At 36.7% G+C, this 17,076-nt stretch overlaps 1 protein-coding gene across 3 annotated transcripts in view; it reads right to left on the minus strand.

Annotated features, from left to right (window-relative positions):
* Window positions 1–359: 359 nt before the first annotated feature.
* MDFIC (MyoD family inhibitor domain containing) overlaps window positions 360–17,076 on the minus strand; it is a 49,895-nt gene continuing 33,178 nt past the window's right edge. For all 3 annotated transcript variants that reach the window (XM_035334326.1, XM_035334306.1, XM_035334317.1), the window contains 2 exons: window positions 14,442–14,717; window positions 360–3,911 (listed from right to left, as the gene is read on the minus strand). In XM_035334326.1, the coding sequence (XP_035190217.1) occupies window positions 3,664–3,911; window positions 14,442–14,717 (524 nt within the window). In that variant the 3' untranslated portion in view covers window positions 360–3,663. The remainder of the gene's footprint in view (window positions 3,912–14,441; window positions 14,718–17,076) is intronic.

Consider the following 17,076-nt stretch of genomic DNA (forward strand, 5'->3'; position numbering starts at 1 on the left):
CTGAACAATCTGTGTTCAGCTTGCTTTTAGAAAACCAGATTGTTGCAACAGATGCATTGAAATTATTCTCATTTTGATCAAATTTAATAATGAATAGAGTTCCACTTAATTAATACAATTGCACTCAGACATGAATTTGTCCCCTTAATGATGAACTTTCCATTGTTGGTCTACATGGTGGAGATTCATGCTTCTGGCACCTGAAATGGCACAGATTCACCTGCAAGACAGCTCACCTACTGTGGCTTATGCAAAAGCACCCGAAGGTCAAAGCCTTCAGGAAGCGTTATAACAGAAAAATCACAAATAATACAAAAAAAATACTATTCAGAACAGTAACAGGACAAAACTAGAAGATATACAAAAGTTTCAAAATAAAGATCTTTATTTCAAAATAGTGTTTGAGAATAGCACATCCAGTTAATAGAAAATACAAATAGCAAGTTACCATTTTTTCTCAAATGGGACAGTTTGCAGAGATATATACTGAAACACTGTACAAGTTCACAAGAACTCTTACAAAATACACTTAAGTTCTGATGTTTATTTAAACTATATTTTCACATTTGTCTCCTTCTAATTACAATTGTTTCAATGACACAAGGTGCATATAAGATTGTCTACAGAGTGAAAATTACAAAACAGAATTTGATAATATAAATATAAAAGGAAGTTCTTAAACTACATACTAATATTCTCTGCTACAAGGATACATTTCACAAAAGTGCTAATATCTCTATGACAAATAGTAGCAGATTACATTTAAATGTCAAACAAATCACATAATTTTTTTTTGAACTGTAATAATTTGATAGTTCTAATAACTGTGTTAATAAACACAGTAATTTCACTTTCTTGTATTTCACAAATGAAATGGGAAAATAAATATATCTATGTGTGTGTGTGCACATGTGTAGGAGAGTGTACACATGCACAGAGGCATGAACAGAGCTCTTGTATCTAGAATTTGTACTGGACAGTACAGTACTGGAAATATGTTCTTAATAGTAAATACATTCCTCAGATTTTCATAATTTTAAACAATCAAAACAACATGTGAGTTCCTGTAAGTAGAAACAAGGGGCTGTGTAAATTTTTAAATTCTTTTACACAGATGATACTCCCTGGATTAACATTTTCATTTTTTATACTATATCATCCCATGGTAAAAGTAATTTTTACATCCAGTATTCACTGAAAGCTTGAAATGCAAATGTGCAGTTTTCCAAACACAAAGTTGGAACTGCTTAGGCAGGGATGTCCTAACAGGACAGGAGACAGGAAGTCCTTTTCCCCACTCCCAGAAGCAAAATCAGACAGGAAGCAACCATAATTCACCTCTCTGTGGTGAGGACACAAGGAAGAACAGACAGCTAGTGGTGCTACTGGCCCCAGAGAGCATGGCCCCACCACCACTGTGCCTACAATGGGTGAAGCACTGTCTACACTTTTTCCAAGGTGCATCAAGTCCCAGTGCTCACTGTGATGCCCCCAGTTTCCCCAGAGGCATTATGCCTTACAAAGGCAAAATGCCTCCAGGCACTGCCACTCAACCAATGCACCTCTTCCCCCTTCCCAATGTGGTTCAGACTTTTAGGAGTCATAATTGAGCCCCATGGGCCTGATTCTGAGCTCAGGGAATTTATCAATTTAGCTATATGATTGCTTATTAGCCTGCCTATTACCATAATATCTTTGTGCTCTCTAACTGGAGCTACACCAATGGAAAATTCTGACATTAATGGAAATGTACTCAGTTTATGCAACACAGATCTGAATCTGGCCCAATATATGGGGAAACCAAAACAAAACCACCATATATGGATCACTTCTTGTAGTAACTATCAAAAAGCAGATAAGACACCCTCTGAGTAAATCTGCATTGCATCAGAATATACCACAATATTGCAGATGTTAAGGCAAAAGGTAACACCTCCCAGCTCCCAAGTATAGTTGAGGATTTGGCTATTTTACCTTCAGTGATAACTTGCAGTAGTAGGCACTACTAGTCAGTGTTCACAGGGAGAAGCTTGGGTTAATATAAGGCAATTTGTGACTTAGCTTCCCATTCCTGTGATGTTTAGTTTGTCACATTTGCATAAACTGAATTCACTCCAGTGGAAAGAGACATTTATGATCAATTCACTTAACAGAAATATGGTATTGGCTATTGATGACTCTTTAACAAGGTATAAATTTACTAAATCCAACAAACTCCAAATAGGAAATCTGGAGTGTAGGTAGGAAAGTTTCAGTATGTGAGATCGAGACGTACAGGTGGTTTTGTGCAGAAAAGTTAATGAGCTACAGACATGGAGGGGAGAAACTAGCAAATGGGAAAGAAAATGGGTACCATTGTTCCCTAAATCTGGGAATGCCGTAAACCTTTCTATGCGATGGGCTAAATTAATTTCACAATTGCAAAGACAAAGACATATATTTCTCAGAAAATCTTAATGGTATAATAGGGAAAAAATCACCAACCAATTCCTAAGTGTGTATTTATCAAACATTTCAAATCATACTGCTTTAATATGAAAAGAGTATACTTTTTAAAAATATCCCTTTTTTACACAGCTTTTTAAAAAATATCACTTAAAACTGCAAAAAGCAAATGCAATATTCTCATAGATGATGACAGAATTCCTTAACTGAGTCAGTTTTAATTTGGTCTTTATATCCAGTTTAAATGGTGCAATCTTATATGGATCATGCTCACACAATGAATAAATAAATATTAAATTACATGATACTAACTGTAAAGCCACAAAAACTGGCAGGGCCTCTAATGTACAGATTTAGATTCTTGAGTTAACTTTTGATATTTTCCTTTTAATATCCAAATTTTGAAGATTTGTTAATTTATTAGGCTATGGATATTTCATGTCTAAACAGATTTCCAAAGTCTGTTTCTAAAAAGAAGCATTTCAAGTAATATTAGTAGTGAAGTAGAACAGAAGTTCTCTATTCTGTCTTGATTGATAACAATGAAATCTTGGTACTCTAATTGATAGTAAAATTTACATTGACTCTAGTTTGCCAAATCTACATGTATTATTAACATAATACGAGGAATCTCTCTCAAACAAATGAGATATTCGAAACAAAAGAATCATTGTCAATGTGACCAAGGTAGCAAAACCAACAGTAGATTACTGGTGTTGAGAATTGAATTAGTTTAAGATTATAGAACAAGGTTAGTTTAACCCAAGGAGACCGAAACAAAGACATTTTGCTTTTAAGAATTCCTGTAAAGGAATGTTATTTATATAGGCATTTGAGCATTTAAACATTAAAGTAGGTAAAGGCAAATACTTAAGGCTTTGCCCTGTAGTCTTTTCTCCAACTAAAATCTGTCACTAAATTCAAATGGCAACTTTGCCCTCATATATCACCCACTGTATCAGGCCTATAATTCAGTTTCAGTAAAATCTTCCATTTGCAAAGCCAAAAGGAAGCTGGAATGTAGTTTGAGTTTCACATAAAAAACTATACAACTTGTGTTAGAATACAGATTTGAGGATTGCTTACAAAAAATATTTATATATAGGGAATGAACAGTGCAATACCAGTTAGTTGTGTGAAAATCTTACCTTGTCTTTCTTCAAATGTATTTAAATAAAAGCTCTCCAGTTTTTAAGAGATTAGAAAGGGATAACTATTTCAGGATGGGAAGCAGATCCCACAGCATTCCATGCAGATCTCCAAGCAATCTGAAGATTCACAACATGCGTCCATTATGCCACAGTCCATGTCACAAGGGCAGTTACAGTCATCTCCCATCTCGTCCCCACAGCAACAGCAGCAGGCCTCCGATGTGCAGATGCCACAGGATGCTTGTCCCAGAACAATGTTACAGAGAGTGAGAAATTCACAGAACAAGCAAGCCAGGATACAGTGAACACAGCAATCTTCAGATGTACCAGTTCAGTAGAATGTCACATATTAAAAAAAAAAAAAAAAAAAAAAAAAAAAAAAAGAGAGAGAGAGAGAGAAAAAGAAAAAATGCATCACAATGTCAGGTAAGTTGTTGAAAGACAATGATTCACAACAGACATAATCTAACTCCATAAAAAAACATGTTTCCTATCTTCAAGGTCACTTGCACAGCGTAACATCTCCAATCCAATTATCAGTTTTGGTGTAAGTTTCCTTTCTCCAATTCATTTCATGAAAATTCCAAGTACTAAATGTCCACTTAAATTCATGTCTCCAGTCATCTATTATGTAAAATATCCATAGCTGTGATCCTAAGTCCCAATTACTTTGTTTCAGAAGAGTTCACACATATCCATGAATGTCAATATGCATCTCTCTCAAGTACTATTAAATTACATAAGGTAACTGGAAAGGTATCTCACTGTCAAAAAAAAAAAAAAAAAAAAAAAGGCAAAAGGCACCAAAAGAATTAACTTCATGGAATTTATTCAACTATGAAATAACTTCAAACATTTGATACATCCATGAGACATGACAGAAAACAGAAAAACACAAACACTGGAATTAAACGCGTGCCAATGAAATTGAAACTGAAGAGTGGGGGATTTGCTTTCACTTCCATATAAGCACAAACGGTTTGAGCTGGCAAGGACCTTAAAGATTTCCCAGTTCCAAGCCCCCTGCCATAGGCAGGTGTCTCCCACACGTCCCATTACTCAAAGCCCCATCCAGCCTGGCATTGAACATTTCCAGGGAAGGGGCATCCACAGCTTCTCTGAGCAACCTGTTCCAGTGCCTCCCCACCCTCAGAGTAAAGAAATTCTTCCTTATATCTAATCTAAATCTTCCCTCTTTCAGTTTAAAATCATTACCCTTTGTCCTGCCCTCTTTAACTACTGGAAGGCGACTATAAGGTTTTCCTTGAGCCTTCTCTTCTCCAGGCTGAACAACCCCAACTCTCTCAGCCTGTCTTTGTGTGTGTATGTGTCCGGAGTGCTGGAGAGGTGCTCCAGCACTCTGATCATCCTTGTCGCCCTCCTCTGGACCCACTATAACAAATCCATGCTCTTTGTGCGGAGGGCCCCAGAGCTGGACGCAGCTATTCAGGTAGGGTCTTAGAAGAGCAGAGTAGAGAAGGAGAATCATCTCTCTCAACTTGCTGGCCATTCTTTTGATGCAACCCAGGATACGACAGCTTTCTGGGCTGCAAGCATACAATGCTGGCTCGTACTGAGCTTTTCATCCATCGATACCTCTCAGTTCCTTCTCCACGGGACTGCTGTTAATTCACTCATTGCTCAGCCTGTATTCATAGTTGGGATTGTTCCAGCCCAGGTACAGGGTCTTGCACTTGACCTTGTTTAACTGCATACAGTTCACACAGACCCACCTCTGGAGCCTGTCAAGGTCCCTCTGGATGGCATCCCTTCCCTACAGCATGTCAACCACACCACACAGCTTGGTGTCATCTACAAACTTGGTGAGGGTGCACTCGGTCCCACTGCCCATGTCACTGACAAAGATGTTCACTACCTGTTCCAGTAAAGACCCCTGAGGGACACCACTTGTCACTGGTCTCCACCCAGACATCAGAGTGTTTACTGAAAATCTTTGAGTGCAACCATCCAGGCAATAGTAAGCCTATAATATCTATGAAGAGTGTTTAATTTGTAGGAGGCAGTGAACAGCCAGTCCAGGAAGAAAGTGAAAGCTCTAAAATACACAAAATGGCCAGGCTGGAGAATATTGTTCTTTCCTAAACAACTTTCATTCTTCTTCTTACAGTTTGCAAGCCTTTAACTCCTTTAACCACAGATATTTGAAGACTGGGAAGTTGTTCTGGGGAAAATTTCCTGCACCATCTCATCCTTTCTGTTCCTACAGTTCCTCACAGGTATCTGCTATGAGAAGCCATTAGCCTCTCACAGGATATTGAACTACACAGACATTTGCTCTGAGCAAGTACCGAATCTTCATAGAAATCACAAATTGGAGGCTGTTATTTTGGTGTAAAGCTTGCAATTACTTGCAATAGTAATACAATTACCAAGACTCTAAAGCATATTTATAATATCTAAAATGATGGAGCAACCCCAGCAAGCACCTTGATTGATTTAAAGTATCTCTAACTTGCAGAAACTGACTGAAGGATAGCGTAGAGCTGACTTTACACTAGCAAGCCCAATACACACAGCAATGCAGCTCACAGTTCAACACCATTTGCAAAATCTTTCCCAAGAATGAAAGTAACTACCTGAATCCTTAGTCCACACTACCGCCACAATGCTGCAGATGGACGTTAGATCCACACTTATCTTGGGAACACCTGTACTGCAATGTCATCATGGTCACAATATACATAAATGAGCATATATACCCAAGAGAAAAAAAAAAAATGAAAAAGCAAAAAAAGCAAAAAGAAAAATGATGGTAAGATTGAGCTATTTTTAAAGACAGTTGTTGCCTGTACTATAAAGGCTTTTTTTTCCTAGGAAATGCTGTCACTAAATAAATGACCTTCATAGAAAACACAGAAGATATGTGAAATAAAGCTGGGGAGTATCAGTTCACTGAAGAGGACCAAAGCCATACCAATAGCGATTAATTAGCTGGTTGTCATGGAGATGGTGTTAAATTTGTTCAGGTACAATCTCCTTTCAGATTTTCTTTTAATGCAAAGGAAAAAGATAAAGAAGCCAAGAGTTGTATCTAAGAAGCCTTCATATTGGAGGAACTGAGATTTTTAGTATTTTACATCTTAAAAATACAACTGCAAGAAGAGAGTACCATAACAAATTTTGTTCTACAAATATCTTTTTAAACAAAACACCTTAATAAAACTTCATGAGCATCGGTATTGAAAATGAGATGTTCAAACAAATCTCGCATGCTTCATACAGAGATATGTAAAAATGAAGGGTAAAAACATTTACATAAATTATAACATACATATTTATTGATGGACAAGAGACACAATTCATAAATTAAACCAAAAGGGACTGCACATTCTGAACGCACAAAAAACAAACAAACAAACAAACAAACAAAAACCTTTTCCCTTTACACTAAATTGATACTTAAAAGTAGAGGCCATAGTGGTTTAAATGATGATATTTGCAAGGTAACAGCTACCAAATATGGCCCAAGATAACAAAAAAAAATTTTTTTTTTTTTTTTGCCTTTGCCTTTAGTGCTATGGCACAAACTCTGTGAGGGTCTTTCCATCTCTTCTTCACTGACTGAAACACTAAAAGAATGTTGTTGTTGTTGTTTATTTTAATTTCCTTGTGTATTCAACATTTGACAAAGCATGCTGTTACCTAGCTCTGCCTGATCAGCTGAATTCAGAATTATGACTCTAAACATCAGCAATACCTTTTTCCTAGATGGATTGCTGGAAGAATTACTTCCATGTATGACTCCTACTTCTTAGCTTCTTATCTACTTATCAATTATAAATAAGAGGAAAAGATGCAGTCACAGTGTTTTTTGTAACAGCAGTGACATTAGACCTTAATGTCTCATAACATATCTCTAGGGTCCAAGGTTCAGGCTGGATGTTAGGAAAAGGTTCTTCATTGAGAGGGTGGTCAGGCACTGGGGCAGACTCCTCAGGGAAGCGGTCATGGCACTGAGCCCGCCAGAGCTCAAGAAGTGTTTGGACAATGCTCTCAGATTTTTGGGTCTGATTTTTGGGTGGACCTCGGAGTTGTGGACTTGATGATCACTGTAGGTCCCTTCCAAGTCAGGATATTCTATGCTTCTATATGTATACACTATACAAAAGTCTCACATTCTTGACTAGTACCCATATTCATACCCCAACCTGCCAGTTTCAAAGAAAAATTTATGGAGTTAAAAACACTTCCTTTGGTTGCTGTTGTAGGATGCCATGGTCAGAGAAAGCCATGTGTGAAGAAGATACTATACTCCCAAAGAGAGAATACCAGGTTCATCAGTACCATGTTGGAGACCACTAATGTATATTTTACTGTTTGCACTCCCTGATAATTCTTCCCTGGTTCCAATACCAACTAATTTAACATGTTAAGACTATGCTTAATTTCCACTCTTTGAACTTACTACATCAAAATCCTAATAGTTTTTGCAGATGAGTGAATAGTGGAACAAATTATTCCAATTGGAATTAAACATAATTTATGTATTTGGGAAAAAATGTAAAAAGTAAATTTCATTATCTTAAGACCTGATAACATGTTTTCCAGAAACTTTGAACATATTTTAGCCTGTTCTGATAATGAAATGATACTGCAATATAAGCTGTGACACAACACCTATGTTACCTTAAAGAGAAGCTAGCTTAATGCGATATAAGTGATATTTTTATTTTATTTTATTTTGGATAAAAGTTTTTTTAATTATTTTTTTCCATTAGAGATAGTCATGAAAATAAGAGTTAGGAGTGCCCTTTTACTGAGGACCAAACTGCATCTTCCTTGCTGTTCATGATGCAGCACTGTTGATAAATAGTTAACTTCCAAGTTTCTTGCAATTTAAGTTTTCACTTAAATACTTTCACAGCAAGAGAATAAATCAGTCTATTTCTCATTACATAAGACCACCATTAATGAAGACTTTCCTTCAGACTTCCAAACTACACCATGCCAGTCAAAACATTGTATCACATTTGTTGAGTAGGACTCAAGCTCCCAGAAACTATGCTGGATGACATAAGTTATGATAGGCTTATGATAGGCAGTGAGAGTATATCTTATCAGACCAACCCACTGTTAGTGGAAAAAAACAGATTCACTTTCAGACACACAAGCTCATCCACAATTATCCTTTCATTATTATCCTGGGATGAAAGTTCGACCTGAAGTTAAAAGGGTCATCTCATGCAGCATTTTTAAATACCAGCGTAAGTAAAGCTGTTTAAAGCTGTTTCCTTAGACCTTTGGCGCATCCCCAAAAGTCACAGATTTGCTAGGGAACTTAATGAAAACTTAAAACAATGCCAAGGCAAATAGAAGCTCAGCAAACTTGTCCAAGTTTTTGTTGCTTAGATCATACATGTAATTCCAGCTACCTTGCGCTGATGTAGCCATAGCGTATATGTTACAAATAGCACTTACTTTAACTGGGCTATAAATGTTATCTCAGACAATATCCAGACTAGTAGCTTAAAATCTCTTAAAACTGTTTATCCACTGATACTCAAAGCCCAGGGAGCCCCACATTATATCTTATCACAGTTATAATAGCTATGTTCAGTTAAGGAAAATAAATAATATTAACAATGAAATAACTAATTTTTGTCTATGTACATGTCTTCAAACATTTGCACATTACTTTTTATTTCTAAAACCTTTGCATACACACATTGTTCTGATATCTAATTTCTTTTAAATACTGATACATATGTTTCTTTTATTTCAACTTCCCTTTTATCCCCTCCTTTTCATTTTTATGAAAAGGTGCAGCTTTGCTTAAGAAAAAGATTTTAAGAGAACTATCATCTAAACTGTACAAGATCTGCAGAAGTTAAACTGAAAAAAAAAAAAAAAGTGTTCAGAGAAACACACAGACAAGCTGATCTGTGCTGCTTTTGTAATGTTTGACACTAACCTCTCACAAACTGACCCAATAAGCTTTCATACCATGCAGGCAGGTCACATATGATAAAAGGTTTCCCTGTCTGTAATGGTAAATAAGCTCACTTACAGCATACTGACCTTGGTCAGCTTTTTACTAACTATATCCACCGAGTTCAGACAACTCAAAACAAATCTCCAGGCACTCTGCTGTCTCACAGCAAGAATCAAAAAAGGGCAAACTCACAATCAAAGTGCCGGTTGAGGTCCTCAGCGGGTGTTTGTGCTGGGCCCCCGCAGCGCCCTGAACAGAAGCCCCAGCAGGCGCTGTAGGCTTCCTGCCACCGGCGCAGCCAGGGATAAACTACAGCCAGGAATAATAGCTCTGGCCAGAGCAGCACAGCACTCAGCTATAAACAGGAGGTGAGCCATGGAGAAACCGCCCCAGCCCACATTTCTAAAAGGTGTGTGTTACCCAGAGGTGGGATGTCAGCTTGCAGAGCAGCTGCACGCGCACTAACACAACGCCATGCTCATAATATGTGGAGTTCCTGTGCAGCTTCTGCTACCCATCCTCTTTTAGAAAATTCATCATGTCCACTAAAATTCTGAAATAAAAACAAGAAATCCAGACAGAACAAACTGACACGTCAGATGGGAGTATAGCTATCCTTGGAGAACAGAGCTCCATTTATTTAAATGGGGATCAATAAATTTACAAATCATGAAAGGTGATATTTCAGTATTTTAAAATAGAAAATGATCATCTCTCTTGATCAAGAAAATTAAAATATTGCCTGAACAGGCAAAATGAACAGAACACTGCAAAATCAACAGAAACTTTCATCAAAGTCTATATTCTAAACTCTTAATGCAGACGTAACCCCAGAAGAAAAATGATCCAGGTTCAGTATGTTAAACATACAGAAATACTATGAAATGTGCCAATTTACAATACCTAAGACTTCTTTCAAATCTGCAGCTTTCATTCCCATTGTTCATCAAGGCGAATACCGACACTAGTTAGATGCCAGCTGGACTGTGACCTTTTAAAATGGATGCTGTGGAAAGATCTTTCTTCATTACAGGCCCTGTGTTCCACTCGTTCATTTAACACAATGTGTAAAACATCTGCCAAGATTTCTATGGAAGCAAAAGTACAAACCATGCTTAAAACACACCGCTTTTCAAAATATTTTCTTAAAAATGATAGTTTTGACCATATCGTAATGTTAGTTGCCTGATTGACAACTGCCTTCTGACACAACCTTTTCTAACAAAAAACTGTTTAAAGTACTAAAGTACTTCTTGCTCAGACTGAACTCCAGTTTAAAGCAAATTCCAAAAGATAACAATGGAAATTTTGGCACAAATAAAGAGATTTTCAGGATATTAATTAAGTAGCTGTCTAAGGGCTGATAGGAACGATTTCAGAAGTGTATATAACAAATAAAAAAAAAAAAAAAAAGAGAGAGAAAAAGGAGGGAGAAAGCAGGAGAGAAAAAGAAAATGAGAAAAGGAGAGAAAAGGAGAGAAAGAAAGGACAAAAGAAGGAAAGAAAGTTTGAGAAATAAAGAAAAAGTCGGAGAAAGAGGGGGGAAAGAAAGAGAAAGGAGAGAGAGGAGAGACAAGAAATAAGAAAGCAAAAACAGAGAAGAGAGTGGAAGAAAGGGAAAAGGAGAAGGGGAAGAAGAGAAAGGGAAGAAGCTCTTTCTGTGTATATGCACATACACACATGCACACACATGCTGCAGGCTTTCTTTATCTACCTTTCTCCTGCATCTAGCCTTATTACACTCCCTATGACCTATTTAAAAAAAAAAAAAAAAAAAAAAAGTCCTTGAAAAGAAGATGCCTTGTCCTTCATCTCTGGTTTAGGGAGCCTGGGAAGGAATGAAGTAAAGATCTGCCACACGTAAAGGAGTTTGGCTCATGATCCGTTTACAGTAGCTTAACAAGCTACCCTGTCCAGATGAACACACTAGTTGCATGCTCTCAAACTTTCAAATATGTGAACTGCCACCTTAAACTCAGATAATGACAGGTTGTCAGAATTTTGGTTGCTACCCTAACAAACAGTAATCTGTGAGGTCACAGCAACTTGACCACGAGTGAGAGCTCCATTTGAAAACCTGTATTTCCTCTCTCCACCATTTACTTCTTTTAAACAACTGCATTATTAATAAATAAATAAATAAATGTTTATCATCAAGCTTCATAAGTTTTTGGTAGAAAATCTTGGCGTGTACTTTACAAAATAATTAGTGTTTATTTCATTTTGCTCCTCCTCTTCACCTGTTCCATTAACTAAATTCCTCTTCCATCCTTCCCACTGCCCAGTTTCTTTTTACCTTTCCTCCTCCAGCCCTGCATATGTCATTATTATATTATGTGTATGCACTCAGTTATCTCTCTCTCTTCATTTCCTAACAGCTAGATTTACTGTTAAGCTGCCTCATTGCTGTCTCCTTATATTTCCTTCCCTCTTTAAGTTGCTTTGGACTGTTCCAGCTTTCTTAAACCCTTGTCTGTAGTTTAAAAAAAAAAAAAAGCTTTCAAAAGCAGCAACTAATTTTTTTCACTCATTTTCAATTTATGTTTCAGGTTTCCAGGGTTGCTCTGTGCTACATATCATAGGTGCAAAGTGACAATTCACTTTGCCAGTGGTCTACAGACCACAGTTTTGGAAGAACTGTGACACTTCTGACACAAATAATTTTAAATATTATTAATATTATTGTGAATTTAAAATAAGAATTTTTTCACAACATGCAGTGAAACCTATCCAGTCCCTTTGAAAAATCCTTAGAACTGAAATAGTGTTTTAAAAACTATTTTTTAAAAGAGAAACTCAAATTCCTTCATAATTCCTTTGTGTTTTTTTTTTTATTATTATTTTTTTTTTATTTTTGTTTTTGTAGTAAGTCACGGAGCTAAGTAAGATTTCTTCAGAGATGATATGGATAGGGATAATAGATGCAGAGGAAGAGCAGAGTTAGTGAATGCACTTACACCCTCCTAAGCCTCACAGGACATGAAGTGTTTCTAAACAGCATATCTTGGAATGCTGACTTGACTCCATAGTCTAGATCTTCAGATAAAAATGCAGATGGGAAGAGAAGAGGAGGGAAAGGGAAGGGAGGGAAAATAATTTCAAATAGCATTCTATCTTTTCCATCTGTCTGTGAATCTTTTCAATAGTTTCTAGAGAAATGTCATTAGATCAGAAGACAGAGCTGCTAACAAAAATATCTCTGCCTGAGAAGGAAGATTCAGAATATGAAGAAGTTGTAGAACTTATGTTCAAATTATTTTGTTTATACCATTTTGAAAGAGTCTTTGAAACCCTCGGTCACAGAACTTGTCAGTATACTCTTCTGGTTTTGCATAGTTAGACATATTCATCAAGTGAATGTATTATTGGTTTAAATGCAATTAAACTGCAATTTTAGAAGAAAAACGAAGTGTTAACCATAAATAGGCATGTAAGGGCATGGACGGGGCAGACGTTATCTCTTTAGAATGCTAGAATTTCTTTTTCAGAGTTTGAATATCTTAAATTCAGCAACCGCAACTTTGTGTCAGCTATGTGAACAGTTCTAGTTCTCTTGACTTCCAGTTTTTTGATATCTATGCATGAATGAACAATATATAAGAAAAATGCGAGGCTGGAGCATGAACTGGTTTTCACATAACAGGAAAAGATAAGGGGAATATAGCAAGTATGAAATCTTAATTTTGGAAAGAAATTTTACAATTGAAAGCACAAGTGAAAAATAACATTAGGTTCATAAAGATCTACATGAAAATAAACCACAGCAAGGAAGACCAGCCCATGGCCCAGTACAAGAAGCTCTACTTGATATTATTACATAGATGCACTCAGTAGGTTTGACTGAAGTAGTAGAAGCCAGTCCACTGAAATGAGCGGGTTTCACCCAAGCCACTACATACATACAGTCTTTCTGATCCCTTTTGCTTTCATCCAGGCTGAGAATCCTCCCCACTTCACTGAACAATACAGTCTCCCATTTTTCTGAGAATCTCTGTCATTTCTTACCCCCCAAGATTTTTCTTTTTCTTTTTTTTTTTTTTTTCACTAGATGCACCTATGGATCTGACCTGCATTCTGAAAGAAAGCCTGCCTCAAACCAATAAAATTTATAGAGCTTCCGCACCCTTCCTGTAATGGGCAGGAGCAAAGCTCTCTGAGTATATTAGTGCTAATGGGAAGGCAATGGATTGAGTAGAGGCTCAGGAACTCTGGGACCATTAGAGTAATTGCGAGCAGTGAAAACACACACAGAAATTAAAAAAAAATAAGGCAAAATTATTTACTTTTGTTTATTTAAGCAATGCATAGGGAATATGAAGCTTTTTCATTAATTTATTTACAGCCTAAATATAGCATAAGACACATTCATCATCAAAGCACATTTCCAAATTTTATTATTTAGTGTTCAGGCCCCACAGCTAGTCAGAATATCTTCAGAACATTTTTAAAAACAAACTCTACCCTCATGGAACCTGCCATTGTTAAGTATTAACAATGTAGTATTTACTATGTATTTCAGCATACAATTAAGTACACAATTAAGTACTTAGTATGTTTTGAAAAAGTGCTTTAACATTTTTCTGGTGTACCGGTGACGATGTTGACAGGAGTTTCTATCAGTTCAGGATACTAACTACAAAGAATTAAACATCACCAGACTACGTTGGCCAAATGTTTGAGAGCAAGAAATCTCCCATTGCTTCAATTTCCTTCAAATACTTAATATTTTCCTTTGGGGAAGTAACTTATGTTTTATCATAATGATTTCTATTTGCTTCTGGAGCATGAGTCATGCTCTTCAATTACTTTCAGTTGATTGTGTAATTATTAGTGAGAATGGGGTTTGGCTAGCCTTTATTCAGTTTGTTTTTTTAATCAAAAATTCTGCTTACCTTCAGGTGAAGTACCTGGCTTTTGAGAAAATGCAGAGCTTATTTTACTCTTCTTGCTGCCGTCACTGTTGACAGACAAGGTGGACTGAATTTTTCTGTGCATTTTTTCTGAAACAGGAGCTGAAAGTTTTCTGTTGTCTGCAGATACATGCTTGACCCCATTGTGAATTCCACTTCCATTACTCAGGCCCACATGGCCATTTTGTACTTTGCCACTTTCTTCCTCACCCCTTTCCAGTGCAGAAGTATTTGGCTGAGGCAAACGTTGAGGTTGTGCTTAAAATGAAAGGGAAAGAAAGCATTAATTAAAACTGTAAATTGACAACTAAACACTTCAGGCAAGACTGGGAAGGTAACATTCTTTGTTCTTACTTACTGATCAGAGAACAGACTGAAAAGTTAACATCCCCCATCAAAAACAAGAAAGCAAAAAATATCTCTAAATTAAAAATGATTACAATTAAATTATTACATTTAAACATTATTAAATTATTATTATGTAATTTAAAAAATATATGCTTCGTGTCTAGATGAGACCTAGAATCCTTATTCAGCACTGCACTGTTTTGTAGGTCTCTGAACGAGGCCGAGAGAACAAGATAAGCAATGGGAAGAAGTAAAAAGTGAGGAATGGGAGCAAAAAAAAAGTATTAAAACCGAGGTAAAGTTGGGTCAAAGAAAGCCAGATGAAGAATGGGAGAAAACACAATCAAAAAGGAGAAATAAGTATGGAAATGTACGGAAAATAAGATAGAGACTGCAGAAAGAGAAGTGAAACTACCAGTTAGCCAGCCTGCCAGTCTTCAGAAAATAATCAGAGTGACAAGGTAGGCCTGAAAGGCAGCTACCAGTGGCCAGTATATTAGATATGAATAGGAGTATTCTGGTAACTAACACCAGATTGAACTTAAACTCATGGATTGCTAGGAAGAACAAAAACAGTTAAAATCTTCAAGAAGCTTAAAAAAACAAAACAAAACAAAAACCCTAAGTTCTGAAAATAATTAAACCATAAAGATAGTAACACAACAAGATTTCATAATCATAAAGCATCAAACCAATCACATCTCCTAATCAAAATACTGTTATCTTGCTTGGACATGAAGAGGTTTTCAAGAAGGCCTATCTTTGACTATAAATTTAATGTCAAGAAAAAAAGCCCCCCCATTTTTAAGATTTTCACTGAACTCTGAGAGAGATTAGACAGCACCAGTAGTAAAGGCAAACACTGTTCAGAACTGCAGTTCATTCTCTTTTTAAACAATTCACATAAATTTTCTGATGATTTCACAGTATAGCTTTGTATATATATTACATATATGTAGTATATTATATTACATACAAAAAATATTTTTAAAGTGTAGATAATTTTAGTTTCATTTAAAGGAAACAGCAACACTGTTCACTTCAGGTACACGTTATTAAACTTTTGGACAAATACTAAAATACTACCAATAGCCACAAAGATGATCAAGGGGCTGGAGCCCCTACAAGACAGGCTGAGGTCATTGCGGTTGTTCAACCTAGAGAAGAGAAGGCTCCGGGGAGACCTTAGAGCAGCCTTCCAGTACCTAAAGGGGGCCTGCAGTAAAGCTGGGGTGGGACTCTTTGTCAGGGGGTGTAGTGATAGGATAAGGGGTAATGGTTTTAAACTGAAAGAAGGTGGATTTATATTAGATATAAGGAAGAAATTCTTTACTATGAGGGTGGAAAGGCACTGGAACAGGTTGCAGATGCCCTGGAGGTGTTCAAGACCAGGTTAGATGAGGCCCTGAGCAACCCGATCTAGTGGGTGTCCCTGCCCATAACAAGGGGGTTGGAACTGGGTGATCTTTAAGGTCCCTTCCAACCCAAACCATTCTGGGATTCCATAAGGACACACAGACCAGTATGGTCTCTAAAAGGACTCTCAGTTCTGAATTTGCCTAATAAAGCCTCAACACTTCCCTTTTAGCAAGGACACTGGTATCATTCACACATTGTTTCCTCCAACTATCATTTACTTTATTGAAAAGATTAAACTTTAGATTAATCTTAAACTAAATCTTGGTTTCAATATTGAAAAAGGAAAAAAAAAAAAAAAAAGGGTGGGGGGTGTTTGCTTGTTTTTATATTCCATTTGACATTTTTAGTCAGAGCAAATAAGATTTAGAGAAGATACCCTACCTACACTGATCAGTCTAGGCCAAAGTGACACCAACTGTAAACCTACTTTACAAAAGTGAAAAGTTTCCGTTGCAGGTAAGAAAGGACGGGCTAGAGGAACATTTATGCTATTAGCCTCTCCAGACATGCAGCAGTGACTAAGATGATTCCCTTCCATTATCAACAGTAACTGCCTGGGAGCTTCCAGGCCAACAGAGCCTGTACTAGAGGGGTACAAAGGTATCCTGACAGTTGAACTAACTTGCCTAAAAATGTTTTTAGTGGCAATAGTGGCAATAGCGAAGCTGCTGTTCCTTTCAGTTTTGCATTAGTGTACTTTCTTAAGATACTTTCTTGCCTCTGGAATTAAATTCCAGCACATATTTGCTGTTTACATTTCCAGACTATCATGGGAGCCCCAAAACAAGTTTTTTAGTTTTCTCTTACCTAAAACAGGAGCAGACTCATTACCAGCATAAGTTTCTAAAGT

The sequence above is a fragment of the Oxyura jamaicensis genome, chromosome 1 (assembly GCF_011077185.1).
Source record: "Oxyura jamaicensis isolate SHBP4307 breed ruddy duck chromosome 1, BPBGC_Ojam_1.0, whole genome shotgun sequence".
NCBI classification, from domain to species: domain Eukaryota; kingdom Metazoa; phylum Chordata; class Aves; order Anseriformes; family Anatidae; genus Oxyura; species Oxyura jamaicensis.